The 17,633-nt window shown below is 34.0% G+C and overlaps 1 protein-coding gene across 1 annotated transcript in view; it reads right to left on the bottom strand.

The window, feature by feature from the left end:
• The window catches only part of VPS13A (vacuolar protein sorting 13 homolog A), a 337,780-nt gene that overhangs the window by 199,219 nt on the left and 120,928 nt on the right, over positions 1-17,633 (bottom strand). Inside the window, exon 32 of the mRNA XM_044678014.1 lies at positions 345-512. Coding sequence (XP_044533949.1) covers positions 345-512 — 168 coding nt within the window. The remainder of the gene's footprint in view (positions 1-344; positions 513-17,633) is intronic.

Genomic DNA, 17,633 nt, shown 5'->3' with positions numbered 1-17,633 from the left:
ACTTTAAGGATGGTTGGAGACAGCAATGTCTCAATCAGTGGATTAAGAGCCAGGCCTAAAGACAGGAGGTTTGGGGTTCAAATGTGGCCTCAAATATTTCCTAGCTATCTGACCCTGGGCAACACACTTAACCCCCACTGCTTACAGTTTACTGCTCTTCTGCCTTGGACCTAATACAGAGTATTTATTCTAAAACGGAAGGTAAGGGTTATAAAAAAAAGATGGTTAAATTTTCTGGAAAATGCAAGCATGACAACTCCATTATGCTAAATAAATGAGGCTTTATTTAATTTATCGTCATTTAAAATAATTTCTAAAAAAGAAATAGTTCCCAAAATACTTACCGATACAGAATATAGAAATTTCATTATTAAAACAACTTCAATGCAGCCAACAGTTAGAGTAATCTCCCTGTCAACTACATTCATATTTGTATATTCAGCACCAGCAGTAGCACCAAGATAAGAAATCATTTTCAAACTGAAGACCTCTTTTCCAGTTATATAAAGCACCTTAAAGAAGAAAGATAATTAAATTATAAGAAGTCAACAAAAATTCCATTTTCCAAAATGCTCTGTCCATCAGATATTCTGATGATAAAATACTAATTTGAAATTCCTCCACCAACATTCAACTAACTAAACAGAACAAATCTGGGCAGCAATTCTAATAATAGAAAGAAAGAAAGTCAACAGTGGCAAGGAAAAGACCCCACAAGAACATCTTTTCAGTATCTGCATAATTACTCCCCTAGCCACTATTTTTAGGTCAGAAAAGCTCCAATAAAGGATCAGTTGCTTTTCAAATTACTTGGCAAAACAAAAATACACTGATGTGATATTTTAGTCATGAGAAAACTGGCTTTGCATTATTAGAATCTGTATCTTTCTGATTTGACGTGTCAATTACAAAGTACAAGTATTCATCATTTTTTACAGTATACTTATTTCTCTAGCTTTCTATCATCTCTTAATTCCTTCCATCTCCCAGACTTTTTTTGAAGTCATCTCGCAATGTGTTCAAAATACTCTGTGCCTACTTATGAGGGGACCTGTTTATCCAAATAGAAAGTAAGCTCCTTGAATATGGACACTGTTCTGTTTTTGCTTTTGTATTGCCAATACTTTGCACATAGGAGATATTTACATTTACTAAAGTTTAATCTACTCTTCCTTTACCAAGAGCAAATTTTAAATCTTCATTTTCTCTTTCCTCTTTCTTAGCCAACATTTGCTACTAATTTTAACCTTTGCCTAACCTAAGGCAAACTGCAAAAGCAAAACCATTAAAAAGAAAAGATGTATTTCAAAAGCAATTATCATTGATTTCCTGCATTTATATTATATCTATACTTTATCTCATATTACATCTCTATCATATATTATAACTGCCTGCCATCAATTAACCAAAAAATCTCCTGGAACTAAGATTTAAGAGATTAAGGTTTCAAACGTAGATTTATGATAAAATGATTATATAACCTTAAGCAAGTCACTTAATCTTTCTGAGTTTAACTGGATTCCTCAGAAGTAAAGATTACAATCCCTACTCAAAGAACTAAGGATACATTGATGATCAAAAAGTAAAAATTCATCTCTATGACAGAATATATATGGCAGAGCCAAGACAATGTGGAAGGTACATAGACCCATCTGATTTCTATCAAATTACCCTCCAAACGACCATAATATAAAGCCTCCAAACAAATTTTGCAATAGCAGAACCCAAAAAAGGACAAGGTAAAACAATTTTTCAGTCTAAGATAACTTAAAGGGTTGGCATGAAAGGTCTGAATAGAGAGCAAATAGAGGCCACACTTTGGCAAGGCCATGTAGACTTTGAGGGTGGCTTAACCAGCAACAACGGCTTCCGGAGCTGTCAGCCACAGATGGTAAGAAGCAAAAAGAGGTTGAAGAAATAAAAAACCTTGCTTTGCAAACACAGAGGTCCCAAAGGAGGTCTAGCTACTACTATTACTACTACTACTACTACTACTACTACTACTACTACTACTACTACTACTACTACTACTACTACTACTACGTTTTTTGTGTGGTCGGTCAAGTCATCTAGTAAGGGCATACAGGTACAAAGCACAAATCAATTTTAATAAGCCCCCTACATATGCTAACAACAACAATAGCAGAAGGATAACTAACAACAAATGGCAAAAGAATAGAAATACCAACACAAGTGAACATAACAAGTGCTGTGACCTTCACTGCACAAATACAGAAACACCTAGCTTAGCAAAAATGGAACGTTACATATCACAAGGAGCAAGGCCTAAGGCTTCATTATTAACCTCAGATAAATTAACATCTTGACTAAAAGGAGAAATGACAGATGAGGAAAGACTGCTGAGTGAAAAGAGAAATAAAGGACTTGGTACCAAAGATGATAAAATTTTGCTGTTAAAAATTACTGGGGATAGGACTTCAGAAGAAAGTCCAATGAAAAGAGGAATTGCCCTGAAGTTCTACAACAAGAGGGCAATATAGACATTGAAAGGATCCCTAGATCACCCCCTACATTAAACCCTGAAAAAAACAACCACCAGAAATATTATAGCCAAATGCAAGAGCTTCCAAGTAAAAAAAAAAAAAAAAATTTTTTTACAAGAAGTAGAAAGAGACAATTCAGATATCAAGGAGCACCAATTAGGATCACAGAGGATCTGGCAGCCTCCATGCTAAAAGAACACAAGGCTTGGAATATGATATTCAGAAAGGCAAGAGAACTGGGTCTCTTTGGTCTACAACCAAAGATCACCTACCCATCAAAACTGACTATATACTTCCAGGGGAAAGTTTGGGCATTCAACAAGATAGAAGATTTCCAAGTATTTGCATAGAAAAGACCAGGACTAAATGGAAAGTTCGATATCCAACCACAAAAATCAAGAGAAACATGAAAAGATAAAAAAGAAACAGAAGGGAAAGAAAGAAAACTCTTATTTTTTAAATTTGCCTCTTTAAGGGCTTCAATAAGATCTAATTATTTGTATTCCTATGCGGAGAAATGCTACGTGTAATTCTCTGTAGTGAACTCTATTCACTATTATAGTATTCACTATTAAAGTAATTAGAAGAATTATTCATAAGGAAAGGTTGGAGTACTAAATGATCTAAGATGACAAGGAGAGAGGGAAAGAATGGAGTGAATAATAGAGGACACCAAGAGAAATTTGAAGGAATAAAAAAAATAGGATATTCTATTACACACAAAGAAGGCATGGGAAGGGAAAGGGATGAATACTATTATAAGAAGGAGAGGAAGAGATGATTAAGAGGTAATATTTAAACCTTACTCAGTGGAATTAACCCTGAGAGGGAAGAGTAGCTATATCCATTGGGATATAAAACTCTATCTAACCCTACTGAGAAAGTCAGAAGGGATAAACCATGGGGAGCAGGGGAATGGGGAGGTCAAAAAAGGGAGGGGAGAGAAGGGGGAAGGAATTCATTAGGCCTTAAAAATAAAAAGAGGGGAATAATAAAGGGGGGGGAGAAAGGGAAGAAAATCAAGGGAGGGGACAAGAGTTACTGGCTTAAAGCAAACCACTGGTTTAAAAGGAAATAGTGTGGGGGCAGCTGGGTAGCTCAGTGGAGTGAGAGTCAGGCCTAGAGACAGGACGTCCTAGGTTCAAACCTGGCCTCAGCCACTTCCCAGCTGTGTGACCCTGAGCAAGTCACTTGACCCCCATTGCCCACCCTTACCAATCTTCCACCTATGAGACAATACACCAAAGTACAAGGGTTTAAAAAAAAAAAAGGAAATAGTGTAAGAAGAAGGGTTAGAACTAGGAGAGGATGCCAAAATGTTGGCGAATACACAACTGATAATTATAACTCTGAACGTGAATGGGATGAATTCACCCATAAAACGGAAGCAAATAGCAGAGTGGATTAGAAACCAAAATGCTAGCATATGTTGTCTGCAATAAACACATATGAGGCGGTTGGACATACACAGGTTTAAGGTAAAGGGCTTAAGCAAAATCTTTTGGTTTTCAAATGAGAAAAAAAGGTGGGAGTGGAAATCATGATTTCTGACAAAGCCAAAGTAAAAATAGATATGATTAAAAAAGACAGGGAAGGTAATTACATCCTGATAAAAGGCAGTAGAGACAATGAGGAAATAACAGTGCTCAATATGTATGCACTAAATGGCATCACATCCAAATTCATAAAGGCTAAACTGGCAGAGCTCAAGAAGGAAATAGATAGCAAAACCATACTATTGAGAAATCCAAATATTCGTCTTTCAGATCTAGATAAATCAAACCAGAAAATAAATAAGAAAGAGATAAGAGAGGTGAATGAAGTCCTAGAAAAATTAGATTTAATAGATATGTGGAGAAAAATAAATAGGGACAAAAAGGAATACACCTTCTTTTCAGCTGCACATGGTATATTCACAAAGATTGACCACGTAATAGGGCATAGAAACATTGCAAACAAATGTAAAAGAGCAGAAATATTGAATGTAACCTTCTCAGATCATAATGCAATAAAAATAATAATTAGTAAGGGCACCTGGACAGGCCAATCTAAAATTAATTGCAAATTAAGTAATAGGATTCTCCAAAACTAGTTAGTCAAAGAAGAAATCATAGAAACAATTAACAATGATGAGACATCCTACCAAACTCTATGGGATGCAGCTAAGGCAGTACTCAGGGAGAAATTTATATCCTTGATTGCATATATTAACAAATTAGGGAGGGCAGAGATTAATGAATTGGGCATGCAACTTAAAAAACTAGAAAGCGAGCAAATTAAAAATCCCCAGATGAAAACCAAATTTAGAAATACTAAAAATCAAGGGAGAAATTAATAAAATCGAAAGTAAAAGAACTATTGAATTAATAAATAAGACTAGAAACTGGTATTTTGAAAAAAAACAGATAAAATAGACAAAGTACTGGTCAATCTAATAAAAAAAGGAAAGAAGAAAACCAAATTGACAGTATCAAAGATGAAAAGGGAGACCTCAACTCTAATGAAGAGGAAATTAAGGCAAGCATTAAAAACTATTTTGCCCAATTATATGGCAATAAAGCAATCTAGGTGATATGGATGAATATTTACAAAAATATAAATTGCCTAGATTAGCAGAAGAAATAGAATATCTAAATAATCCCATATCAGAAAAAGAAATTGAACAAGCCATCAAAGAACTCCCTAAGAAAAAAATCGCCAGCGCCTGATGAATTCACAAGTGAATTCTATCAGACATTCAAAGAGCAACTAATCCCAATACTACACAAATTATTTGATACAATAAGCAAAGAAGGAGTCGTACCAAATTCCTTTTATGACACAAATATGGTATTGATTCCAAAGCCAGGTAGATCAAAAACAGAGAAAGAAAACTACAGATCAATTTCCCTAATGAACACAGATGCAAAATCTTAAATAGAATACTAGCAAAGAGACTCCAGCAAGTGATCAAGAGGATTATTTATAATGATCAGGATGCAAGGATGGTTCAACATTAGGAAAACCATCCACATAATTGACCATATCAACAATCTAACAAACAAAAACCACATGATTGTCTCAATAGATGGTGAAAAAACTTTTGACAAAATACAGCACCCATTCCTATTGAAAACACTGAAAACTATAGGAATAGAAGGAACTTTCCTAAAAATAATAAACAGTATATACCTAAAACCATCAACAAGCATCATATGCAATGGGGATAAATTAGAAGGCTTCCCAATAAGATCAGGAGTGAAACAAGGATGCCCTTTATCACCTCTATTATTTAACATAGTACTAGAAACACTAGCAGTAGCAATTAGAGAAGAAAAAGAAATTGAAGGTATCAAAATAGGCAATGAGGAGACTAAGCTATCACTCTTTGCAGATGATATGATGGTCTACTTAAAAAATCCTAGAGAATCAACTAAGAAGCTTGTAGAAATAATCAACAACTTTGGCAAAGTTGCAGGATACAAAATAAATGCAAATTAATCATCAGCATTTCTATATATTTTCAACACATCACAACAGCAAGGGGTAGAAAGAGAAACACCGTTTAACAATATACAATACTTAGGAATCTATCTACGAAAACAAACACAGGAATTATAAGAAAACAACTACAAAACACTTTCCAAACAATTAACACTAGATCTAAACAATTGGAAAAACATTGATTGTACATGGATAGGATGAGCTAACATAATAAAAATGACCATTCTACCCAAATTAATTTACCTATTTAGCGCCATACCTATCAAACTGCCAAAAAAAAGTTTTTACTGAATTAGAAAAAACTATAACAAAGTTCATTTGGAATAACAAGAGATCAAGAATATCAAGGGAAATAATGAAAAAAAAAGTGAAGGAAGGTGGTCTAGCAGTACCAGATATTAAACTATACTATAAAGCAGCAGTCATCAAAACGGTATGGTACTGACTAAAAGATAGAAGGGAGGATCAGTGGAATAGACTTGGGGTAAGTGACGTCAGCAAGACAGTGTATGATAAACCCAAAGAGACCAACTTTTGGGATATGAATCCAATATTTGACAAAAACTGCTGGGAAATTTGGAAAACAATATGGGAGAGATTAGGTTTAGATCAACATCTCATAACCTACACCAAAATAAATTCTGAATGGGTGAATGACTTGAATATAAAGAGGGAAACTACAAATAAGTTAAGTGAACGCAGAATACTATACTTGTCAGATCTCTGGGAAAGAAAAGATTTTAAAACCAAGCAAGAGTTAGAGGAAATTAAAAAATGTAAAATAAATGCTTTTGCTTATATCAAACTAAAAAGCTTTTGTGCAAACAAAAACAATGCAGTCAAAATCGGTAGGGAAACAACAAACTGGGAAATAATCTTTATAACAAAAAATTCTGACAGGGGTCTAATCACTCAAATATACAAGGAGTTAAATCAATTGTATAAAAAAATCAAGCCATTCCCCAATTGATAAATGGGCAAGGGACATGAATAGGCAATTTTCAGATAAAGAAATCAAAAGTATCAATAAGCACATGAGAAAGTATTTTAAATCTCTAATAATTAGAGAAATGCAAATCAAAACAACTCTGAGGTATCACCTCACACCTAGAAGATTGGCTAAAATGACAGAAGGGGAGAGTAGTGAATGTTGGAGGGGATGTGGCAAAATTGGGACATTAATGCATTGCTGGTGGAATTGTGAACTGATCCAACCATTCTGGATGGAAATTTGGAACTATACTCAAAGGGCTGTGAAAGAATGCCTGCCCTTTGATCCAGCCATGCCATTGTTGGGTTTGTACCCCAAAGAGATCCTAGATAAACAGACGTACGAAAATATTAATAGCCACGATTTTTGTGGTGGCAAAGAACTGGAAAATGAGGGGATGCTCTCTAATTGGGGAATGGCTGAACAAATTGTGGTATATGCTGGTGATGGAATACTGTTTTGCTCAAAGGAATAATAACCTGGTGGAATTCCATGTGAACTGGAAAGACCTCCAGGAATTGATGCAGAGTGAAAGGAGCAGAGCCAGAAGAACAATGTACACAGAGACCAATACACTGTAGTAAAATAGAATGTAATGGATTTCTGTACTAGCAGCAATGCAATGACCCAGGACAATTCTGAGGGATTTATGGAAAAGAACGCTACCCACATTCAGAGGAAGAACTGCAGGAATGGAAACACAGTAGAAAAGCAACTGTTTGAACAGATGGGTTGAGGCAGACATGATTGGGGATGTAGACTCGAAACCACCACACCAATGCAACTATCAACAATTTGGAAATACATCTTGATCAATGACACATGCTAAAATCAGTGGAAATGTGCACTGGCTATGGGGGAGAGGGGAAGTTGGGGGGTAAAGGGGAAAGTAAGAGCATGAATCATGTAACCATGTTAACTTTTCTAAAAAATAAATATTAAAATAATAATAATAATAATAATAATAATATATAAAAAATAACACAAGCTACACAATCACACTTATTCAACAGCAGTTACAGAAGAAAAGAAGGGGACAAGTTACTTCAGACAAGTCTAGACAGTAGTCAAGATGGGTAAGCTGATTACAGATGAAGACCCAAAGAAAAGCTTCAAGACATCACAAGACATCACAAAGCAACAAGGACAACAGGACAAGACAGAACTGTCAAGCATCACAAAGAACTGGATAACATCAGGACAAGGAAGAAAGGGCTGTCTCATAATCTCCAATTAGAATTAGGTTTGAATTGTGTAGAGTAGAAAATAACACAGCATAACATATCTTCAGCACATACTCATTGGATCCAACATAATAGCTATACATGCAATACAATACATAAAAAACTGAAGAACAAGGCTGGATGGCGTATGTGAATATAACCATGATACAGAACATTTGTAGGTCAAATTTCACTAAATGAAGATTTAAACAACTTCACATGTACATAAATATACTAATGCACATTGTTAAGAGCAGTTTAGTACCTTATCTATACCAAGAGATGTATTGTATCTTGCTCTAGATAACAGTGCTTCTATTGCTCTAATATATTATATTATTTATATTATATATATAATAAAGTTGCATTGTATATATGTAAATATGAACTAACATATGTAAATAGATTTGTACTAACATGATTGGGGAAAGACAAATAGGGAATTTATGACAGAATAGGGTCAGAATATTGTCTAGGAATAAGTTAGAACATAATGTATTATAGTAACATACATAGAATAGCAAAGTTTATTCACTCAGCTATTAAAAGCCTACAACATATTCTCAAGGTTTAACATTTAGGTTTTAGTATCTAACACCCTAATATAGCATAAGATTTGTTACTTACAATACTAAAAATTTTACTAACATTAGGATTGTAAATTCCTTTGTTAAAGGCTAAAATAGTTAAATAGTAGTTAAATAGTTTAAAGTTATAATATTGCATATGATTTTACAGTAGTCTATAGATGCAAGTCAATGTTGAAACTGTATTTGCTTATATACATATGTAGTTTTCGATAGTAAAACAAGCTGTAAGCTTATAGTAACAGTTGCTTGGTTGCAATGCACAGTTGTAGTTGTTAAATGTTATTGACTTATGTTTGCAAATGTATTATTGTTACAAAGCATGTACCTGTTATGCATATACCTGTTATGTAAAGCCCCACCTTTCCCAAATTTTTCTTTCCTTTTTCCCTGCCTTAGACAGAATAGAAAGTAGACTAGTTAAGGCATAGAGAGTAATACATTTATTATTTTGTGGAGGGGGGTAGACATAGATAAGGAAACATAATTCAAAGTTAGCATAGAATTAGAGTAAGTAGATATACACATAGGAAATTTTAAGGTTAAAAATTCCCAAAGACAAAATGGGCATTATTGTAAGTTACGTTTTGCGAGAATTTGCAAGAAGCCATGTCTTTGGGCAGGGTTTCCAGTTGGACACTTGGAATCTTGGGAGATTCCTGATGCCATGCTAGGATATGAGACCAATTGTCAGTTGGGCTGTGCCCTATATAAGGGAGAGAGAAACTGGACTCAGGGACTCATTCTGGAGTCGGGGATCCAGGGTGATTGGGGTCAAACCTTTCTCTCCAAAATTTATTAGTCTAGCCAAGTAGGATTACTACTGAACTTTAGGGTCAATTATCAGCATCCATCAAATTATTACAGAAGATTTGTCCATCTAAATATCTTCAATCACACTGCAATATAATTTGTCTATAGGCAAGTAGTATTTACCAAAGCACGCCAAATAAGGCCAGTGGGCCTTTCTAGCTCAGCTCAGCTATCAACATTCTGAAGCTGTTAGATTATATACTTTGAGCTAAGATTAAATTTCATTCAGGGATTCCTAAAGCTCTCTTTCCCTCTCTCAGTTTCCCTTGTTGTTTGATTATATCAAGTAAAATCTTTGCTTATAAAACTCAAACCAGTTACTGATCTTGGATGGTTGGTCTGGCAATAAAGTAGCTTCAAAGGAGTTTAGGGAATTTGAAGGGATAGAGTGGGATCCAGCTTTACTCTCTGAAGCTGAGATTTAAGTTCCATCATCAATATCAATAGTCAGATGCGTTATTAATCATCATTGATATTCTAATAATATTGATTTAGTTAACATCAATTGATACCAGGAGACTAGTCTTCCTGAAGAACCATATTGTGATTGGTTGATGGTATTCTACAGGAAGTTTAGTTGTATTATCTGACTTCCTGTTTATACCAAAGGAAGCTTTAAAGATCCTCTGTAATCTAGGGGTTTTTGCTTTACTCTTCCTAACAAATTACATCATTTCTATCAAGTCTCTCAAGGATCATAACAGTAGAGAGCAAATAGAGGCCACACTTTGGCAAGGCCATGTAGACTTTGAGGGTGGATTAACCAGCAACAATGGCTTCCAGAGCTGTCAGTAACAGATGGTAAGGAAGTTGGGCATGTTCAGAAAGTGATTATAGGCATCCCTTCCCTGGCACTTAGTGGAGGACTCTGTTACACTAACCACACAACACAGATTCAGGTTGCATTCCTGGGTCTCAGGGCAAGAAGGAGCACTAGCACACACCAATACTTACAGCCAAAAGGGAGTGGGCAATGCTGGTCACAATTCCAAGGTGTAAAAGAGTGCTTGTGGTCACTCAAAAACCAAAACAAAAGTCAAGAGAGTATTAAATACATCTATTCTTAGATCATACCACCTTGAAAGTACTGAAAACTTATAGTTCCTTGGGATCTAGCTCTGAAGGCAGCTGTGCAAAGATCCTGAAACTTGGGACAGTGTCCCCCTCACTACAGGAATGGAGCCCATTTGTAACAGGTTTTTTTTAGGTTTTTTTTTAGTTAAAAGGAAAGCTAAACTAAGCATAACTCTTCAAGGTGACATTTAATCAAAGAATTCCAGAGTTTCCTGGGTGGGGGAGAGAGATGAAAAGAAAAATTCAATGATCAAATTCACTGCTCAAGTGATTCATAAAAAGGTAAACAGAAAAGCAAAAATTTAGGGGTTTAAATAATGTTGAATTGAGTATAAATTCATGCCTAGGAAGGTTATATTTAAGATATTTATGATATTAGAGTAATGTAAGGTACTTAACATATTTAAAATATTTAAAATATTTAAGAACTTTATCACTAATAGGGCAGTAAGAAGAAGTAAACATAGAAAGAAGGGAGTAAGCAGAATAGGATGGGCTCATAGAAAAAAAAATCAATAAACAAGAAAGAGGAAAAAAGGGGGGGAAGATAAAAGGAAAGATATAAAGGGTATATTATCTCACATGAAGAAGCATCTAACAGTCAGTAATTGAAGAGTAATGGTCAATGCTTGAACTTTACTCTCATTGGAATTAGCCCAAAACAGGAATAACACACACACCCAGTCAACTATAGAAATATAGCTTTCCTTATGGATAAGTAGTAGAGAAAAAGGAATAAGAGAAAGGAAAGGGGATAAACAAAAAGGAGGGAGAACTGAGGAAAGTGGTGTTTGGAAACAAAATATCTATGAACTGGGGCAGCTGGGTAGCTCAGTGGATTGAGAGCCAGGCCTAGAGACGGGAGGTCCTAGGTTCAAGTCCAGCCTCAGACACTTCCCAGCTGTGTGACCTTGGGCAAGTCACATGACCCCCATTGCCTACCCTTACCACTCTTCCACCAAGGAACTAATACACAGAAGTTAAGGGTTTTAAAAAAAAATATTTATGAACAAGTGAAAGGCTAAAAGGAGAGAAAGAAGTGTAAGCAGGAGAAAATAATATGGAGGTTAACATGCATTTAGTAATCATAACTTTTAATGTGAATGGGATAAATTGATTCATAAAAATGAAGTAGATACCAGAGTGGTTTAAAAACCACAAACTGAGGTGTTTACAAAAAAACATATTTGAAGCTGAGAGACACACAGAATAAAGGTAAAGAGCCAAAGCAGAATCTATTGTACTTCAGGGTAAAGTAGAAAAATATTGGTGTAGCAATCATGATTTCAGAGAAGCAAAATAAAAAATAAATTTAATTAAAGAGACAAGCAAAGTCACTACATCTTGTTAAAAAGTACCATGGACAATGAAATAATGTCAGTACTAAATATATATGCACCAATTGTATTGGCATTCAAATTCTTTTTTTTAAAACCCCTACCTTCCATCTTAAAATTAACACTATGCATTGGTAATACAGCAGAAGAGCGACAAGGACTAGGCAATGGAGGTTAAGTGACTTCCCCAGGGTCATACATCTAGGAAATATCTGAGACCAGCTTTGAACCAAGGTCCTCCTGCCTCTACGTCTGGCTTTCCATCCACTGAGCTATGTAGTGCCTCCAAATCCAAATTTTTTAAGGAAAAATTAAATGAGTTACAAGAAGAAATAGAAAGTAAAAATACAGTAGCAGAGGATCTCAACTTTACCCTTTTGAGAAACTGATTAAGCAAAAAAAATACATAATAAAAAAGCTAAGGGGAAGAATAGAATTTTAGAAGGGTTAGGTATGATAAATGTCTGGGAAAAAATGATTGGGAATATAAAATAATATATCTTTTTTTCAGCAATATTGGAACCTATACATAAAATAAACCATGTATTAGGACATAAAAACTTCACAACCAAATGCAAAAAAAGCAGAAATAATAAATGCATCCTTTTCAAATCAGAAAGCAATAGAAATTATATTCAATAAAAAGTCATGGAAATATTAATTAAAAAGTAATTGGAAAGTAAATCATCTAATTCTAAAGAATCAATAGAACAAAGAACAAATCATAGAAATAATAATTTAATTAAAGAAAACAATAATAATGAAGTGATATACCAAAATTTATAGGATACAGTAAAAGTAGCGCTTCAGGAAAAATGTATCTTTAAATCAATAAAATAGAGAGAACTGGAAATGCAACTTAAAAAATAGAAAAAGAACAAACTGAATATTTCCAATTAAATACCAAATTGGAAATCCTGAAAATCAAAGGAGAGATTAATAAAATCAAAAGAAAACTATTATACATTTAATAAACTAAGAGCTGGTTTTGTGTGAAAAAAAAATCATAAAATAAACCTGGGTTAATTTGGTTTTGAAGAAAACAAATTACAAGTGTTAAAAATGAAAAGGGTGAACTCACCACCAATGAACGGGAAATTAGAGTAATTTTTAGAAACTATTTTCCCAAGCATATGCCAATAAATCTGACAAGCTAAGTGAAATTTTTAATATTTGTAAAAATATTAATTACCCAGACTAACAGAAGAGGAAAGAGAATATTTAAATAACTTAAATAATAAGCTATCAATGAGCTCTCCAAGAAAAATTGACTAGGACCAGATGAATTTAGAAGTTAATTCTACCAAACATTTAAAGAACAATCAATTCTAACCCTAGATATACTATTTTGAAAAACAGACAAAAAAGGAAAATTCCTTTTATAATACAAATATGTTGCTAATACTTAAACCAGGAAGAGGAAAAATGGAGAAAGAAAACTATACATAAATTTCCCTGATTAATATTAATGTAAAAAATTTGAATAAATTGTTGTAAAGAGATTACAGAGATATCACAAAGATCAACACTGTGAGGAAATAGGATTTTATATCAGAAATACAGGACTGGTGCAATATTAGGAAAACTCTCACCATAATTGATCATATCAATAACAAAAACATCAAAATTCATCTGATTATCTGAATAGTTGCAGGAAAAGCTTTAGAAAAAAAACAACACTCATTCCTATCAAAAACTCTAGTGGTAGAATCAAGATAGTAGAGAAGGTACACAGATCCACCTGATCTCCACCAAATTGCCCTCCAAAAAAATATGATATAATACCACAGAATGAATTCTGGAGCAACATAACCCACAAAAAGATGAGTTGTAATAACTTTTCATCCCAAAACAACTTAAAAAGGTGCCATGAAAGATCTAGTGCACAAGCAGAAGTGGATCACAAAGCATCACACCAAGTCAGTCCCCACCAGGGCAACATGCCTTGGGCACACCTAAATCAGCAGCAAAGGTTTCCAGGGAGCCCTAAGTCACAGACAGTAAGGAGGGTCAGATGACTGCTCAGAAGGAGATTACAGAGGTCCCTTTACCAACTCTAGGTGCAAGAAATGAGAATGATACTGGGAAATCATGAAAAAAAGTCAACTTGATAAATGAGGCACAAAAAATACTGAACATATTAATAACTTTTTAAAAATTGATCAGTTGGTAAGAGGCACAAAAATCTACTGAAGAACAGAACTCTTTAAAAAAGCAGAAACAGTCAAATTGAAACAGATATACAAAAATACATTAAAGAGAAGAACTTCCTAAAAGGAAGAATTGGCTACATGGAAAATGAGATACAAAAATTCCCTGAAGAAAATATCTCTTTAAAAAAATAGAATTGGTTAAATGGAAAAGGAGGCATTAAAATTTACTCAAGAAAATCATGTCTTAAAAATCAGAATTAGAGTGGTAGAAACTAATGATTTCATGAGATAGCAAGAAATAATCAAAGTTAAAAGAATGAAAAAAATAGAAGAAAATTTGAAATATCTCTCTGGAAAAACAACTGACCTGGAAAAAATCTAGGAGAGATAATCTAAGAATTATTGGACTTCCTGAAAGCCATGATCAAAAAAAAAGCATAGACATCACCTTTCAAGAAATTATCAAAGGAAACTATCCTAATATTTTAGAACTAGAGAATAAAATAGACATTGAAAAAATTCATCACTCGCCTCCTAAAAGAGATCCTTAAAGGATAACTTCCAGGAGTATTCTAATCCAAAGTCCAGAAAAAATTGCAAGAAGCCCAAAAGAAACAATTTAAATATCATGAAACCATAGTGAAAATAAATGCAAGATTTAGTAGCTACTACAATAAAGGATAGGAGGACCTGAAAAATGATATTCCAGAGGGCAAAGGAGCTATAATCTCAACCAAGAATCATATACTCAGCAAAACCAGAACTAAATGAAAAATTCGACTCTCAAATATGAGACTCAAAAGAAGACTCAATAGGTAAATAGGAAAGAGACAAAAGACATTCAACAAGATTAAACTGTTTATGTACCTACATGGGAAGATGATTCTTGTAACTCCTAAGAACTTTATCATTATTAGGGCATATACATACAAGGTGTATACATAGAGCACAGGCAAGAGTATTTGTTTAATATAAAAATATGATATAAGGAAAATAAAATTAAGACATGAGAAAGAGGAATGCATTGGGTAAAGAGAGAATGGTAAAATAGAATAGAATAAATTACGGCACATAAAACAGGCATGAAAGACCTTTTATTTAGGGGGAATGGGTAAAGGGGCAAATGAACCTTACTCTCATCAAAATTGGTTCAGTCAGGAAAGAACATACACAATCAATTGTGTATAGAAATCTCTCTTACACTATAGGAAAGCAGGAGGGAAAGGGACTAAGAGAAAGGAGGCAGAGATGATAGAAAAGAAGGTAAACTGGGAGGTCTAGTGGTCAGAAACTAAAAGGGAAAACAGAATAGAGTACTACACAGTAACCACAACAGTGGAAAAAAAGATTTTTACTACATATTTCTCTAATAAAGATCTCACATCTCAAAAACATAGAAAAATGAGTCAACTGTCATTCACCAATTGATAAAGGGTCAAAGGATATGAATAGAGAGCTCACAGAACAAGTAATTAAAGTTCTCTATAGTCACGCAAAAAAGTGCTCGAAATCACTATTAGAGAAATGCAAATTAAAACAATTCTGAGATATCACTCCACATCTATCAGATTGGCTATTGTGAGATAAGGAAAATGACAAAATTTGGAGGGGATATGGGAAAAGTGAGACACTGTGCACTTGTGAACTGATTCGGAACTGATTCAACCATTACAGAAATCAATTTGGACCAATACCCAAAAGGCTATGAAACAGCATATATCCTTTGAACCAGCAATGACATTACTAGGTTAGTATTCCAAAAAGATATAAAATAAAAAGGGGAAGGACCTACATATAAAAAATATTTAAACTAGCTCTTTTTGTGAAGGCAAAGAATTGCAAAGTAAGGGTATATTCATCAATTGCAGAATGGTAAAGTTATAACAGAATACTATTGTGCTGTAAGAAAGGACAAGCAGTAAGAACTCAGAAAAACCTGTAAAGTTAAACTGAAGTGGAGTGAAATAAGCAGAACCAGGAAAACATTGTACACCATGACAGGAATATAATACAATGAACAGTTGTGAATAACTTAGTTATACTCAGTAATACAATGATCCAAAACAGTCCCAAATGACTCATGATAAAAAAAAATGCCATCTGCTTTTAGAGAAAGAATTGATGGTGTATGAATTCAGGCCAAAGCAGTTTTTTTTTCATTTTCTTTCTTAATTTTTTTAGTTTCCTTCACCAAAGGGTATATGGGAAATTTCTTTGTATATATGATTGCACGTGTAAAATCTATATGAGATTGCTTACTATCTAGGAGAGGGAGAGAATTTTAGACTCAAAATTATTTTTAAAATGTTGGAGACTCTTTTTACATGTAATTCAGGGAAAAATTTTAATTAAAAAAAAAACAAAAGAAAGCATAGTAATGAATAAAGCTTTTCTTAAAATAAGTTACTATTGTTTGCTTTTTGTTTTTGAAGAGTACCAATAACATCATAGGGTAATGTCTTGACTGGCCTATGAATTTTATAAGGCAGAGTTGCAATAAAGTCATCAGTCTCACCCTCTCTTCCAGCGTCACTGAAGTTTAGTGCCAAATTAGAAGTTAAGATGACTAGCAATTTCCTAGGATGCAGTGGAGGACTTTACTATCTGACCAAGCTTTAATCGCTTCCACAGCAATTGCTCTAAACACCCCACTTTCCTGGCCATTCTACTGTAAATTTTTTCCACCCATTCTGCCAGAAGAAGCCTTCACATCTGACACTCCCCTATCTCACCAACAGATCTGAGGCCTATAATTACCCTCACCCTGGTTTAGCCCGTATGCCAAGAAGATTTTACAGAGGTGTGGTTGTTATACATGCTAGAACTTCCTGGAGCTATAGATGAGACCTAAGTAACAGGTATACACAAAAGGCAATAAAAAAGCAAAGGTACAAGATGTAATATGAGCCCACATAAATTGTAAGCATTTCTATATATTATTTTTTTAAAGTCCAGAAGCAAGAAAAATTATATTTAAAATTAACTGTAGACAACAAAGTATTTTCAGAGTCTACCTGCCAAACTAAACCCAGGAACTATATGAACTTCATGACAAAACACTTTTCACACAAAAAAAATCACAACTAAACAATTGAGAAAAATATTAATTGCCCATGGGTAATAAATCAATTTGATAAAAATGAAATTTCACCTAAATTAATTTATTTATTCAATTATATACCAAATAACTACAAAAAATTATAGAGCTATAAAAACAATCACAAATTCATCTGGAAGAACAAAAGGTCAAGAATATCAGGGAATTAATGAAAAAAATATGTAAAGGAAGGTGGTCTGGCAGAATCAGATCTCAAACTGTTTTATAAAGCAGTTATCACCAAAACAATGTGCTAAGAGATTAGTAGAATAGATTGAATACATAGTACTAAGGAGATAATGATCAAAGTAGATCCCAGATTATGGAACAAGAACTCCTTATTTGACAAAACTGCTGGGAAAAATTGAAAG

The sequence above is a fragment of the Gracilinanus agilis genome, chromosome 1 (assembly GCF_016433145.1).
Source record: "Gracilinanus agilis isolate LMUSP501 chromosome 1, AgileGrace, whole genome shotgun sequence".
Lineage (NCBI taxonomy): Eukaryota > Metazoa > Chordata > Mammalia > Didelphimorphia > Didelphidae > Gracilinanus > Gracilinanus agilis.
This window is presented reverse-complemented; position numbering and strand designations above follow the sequence as displayed.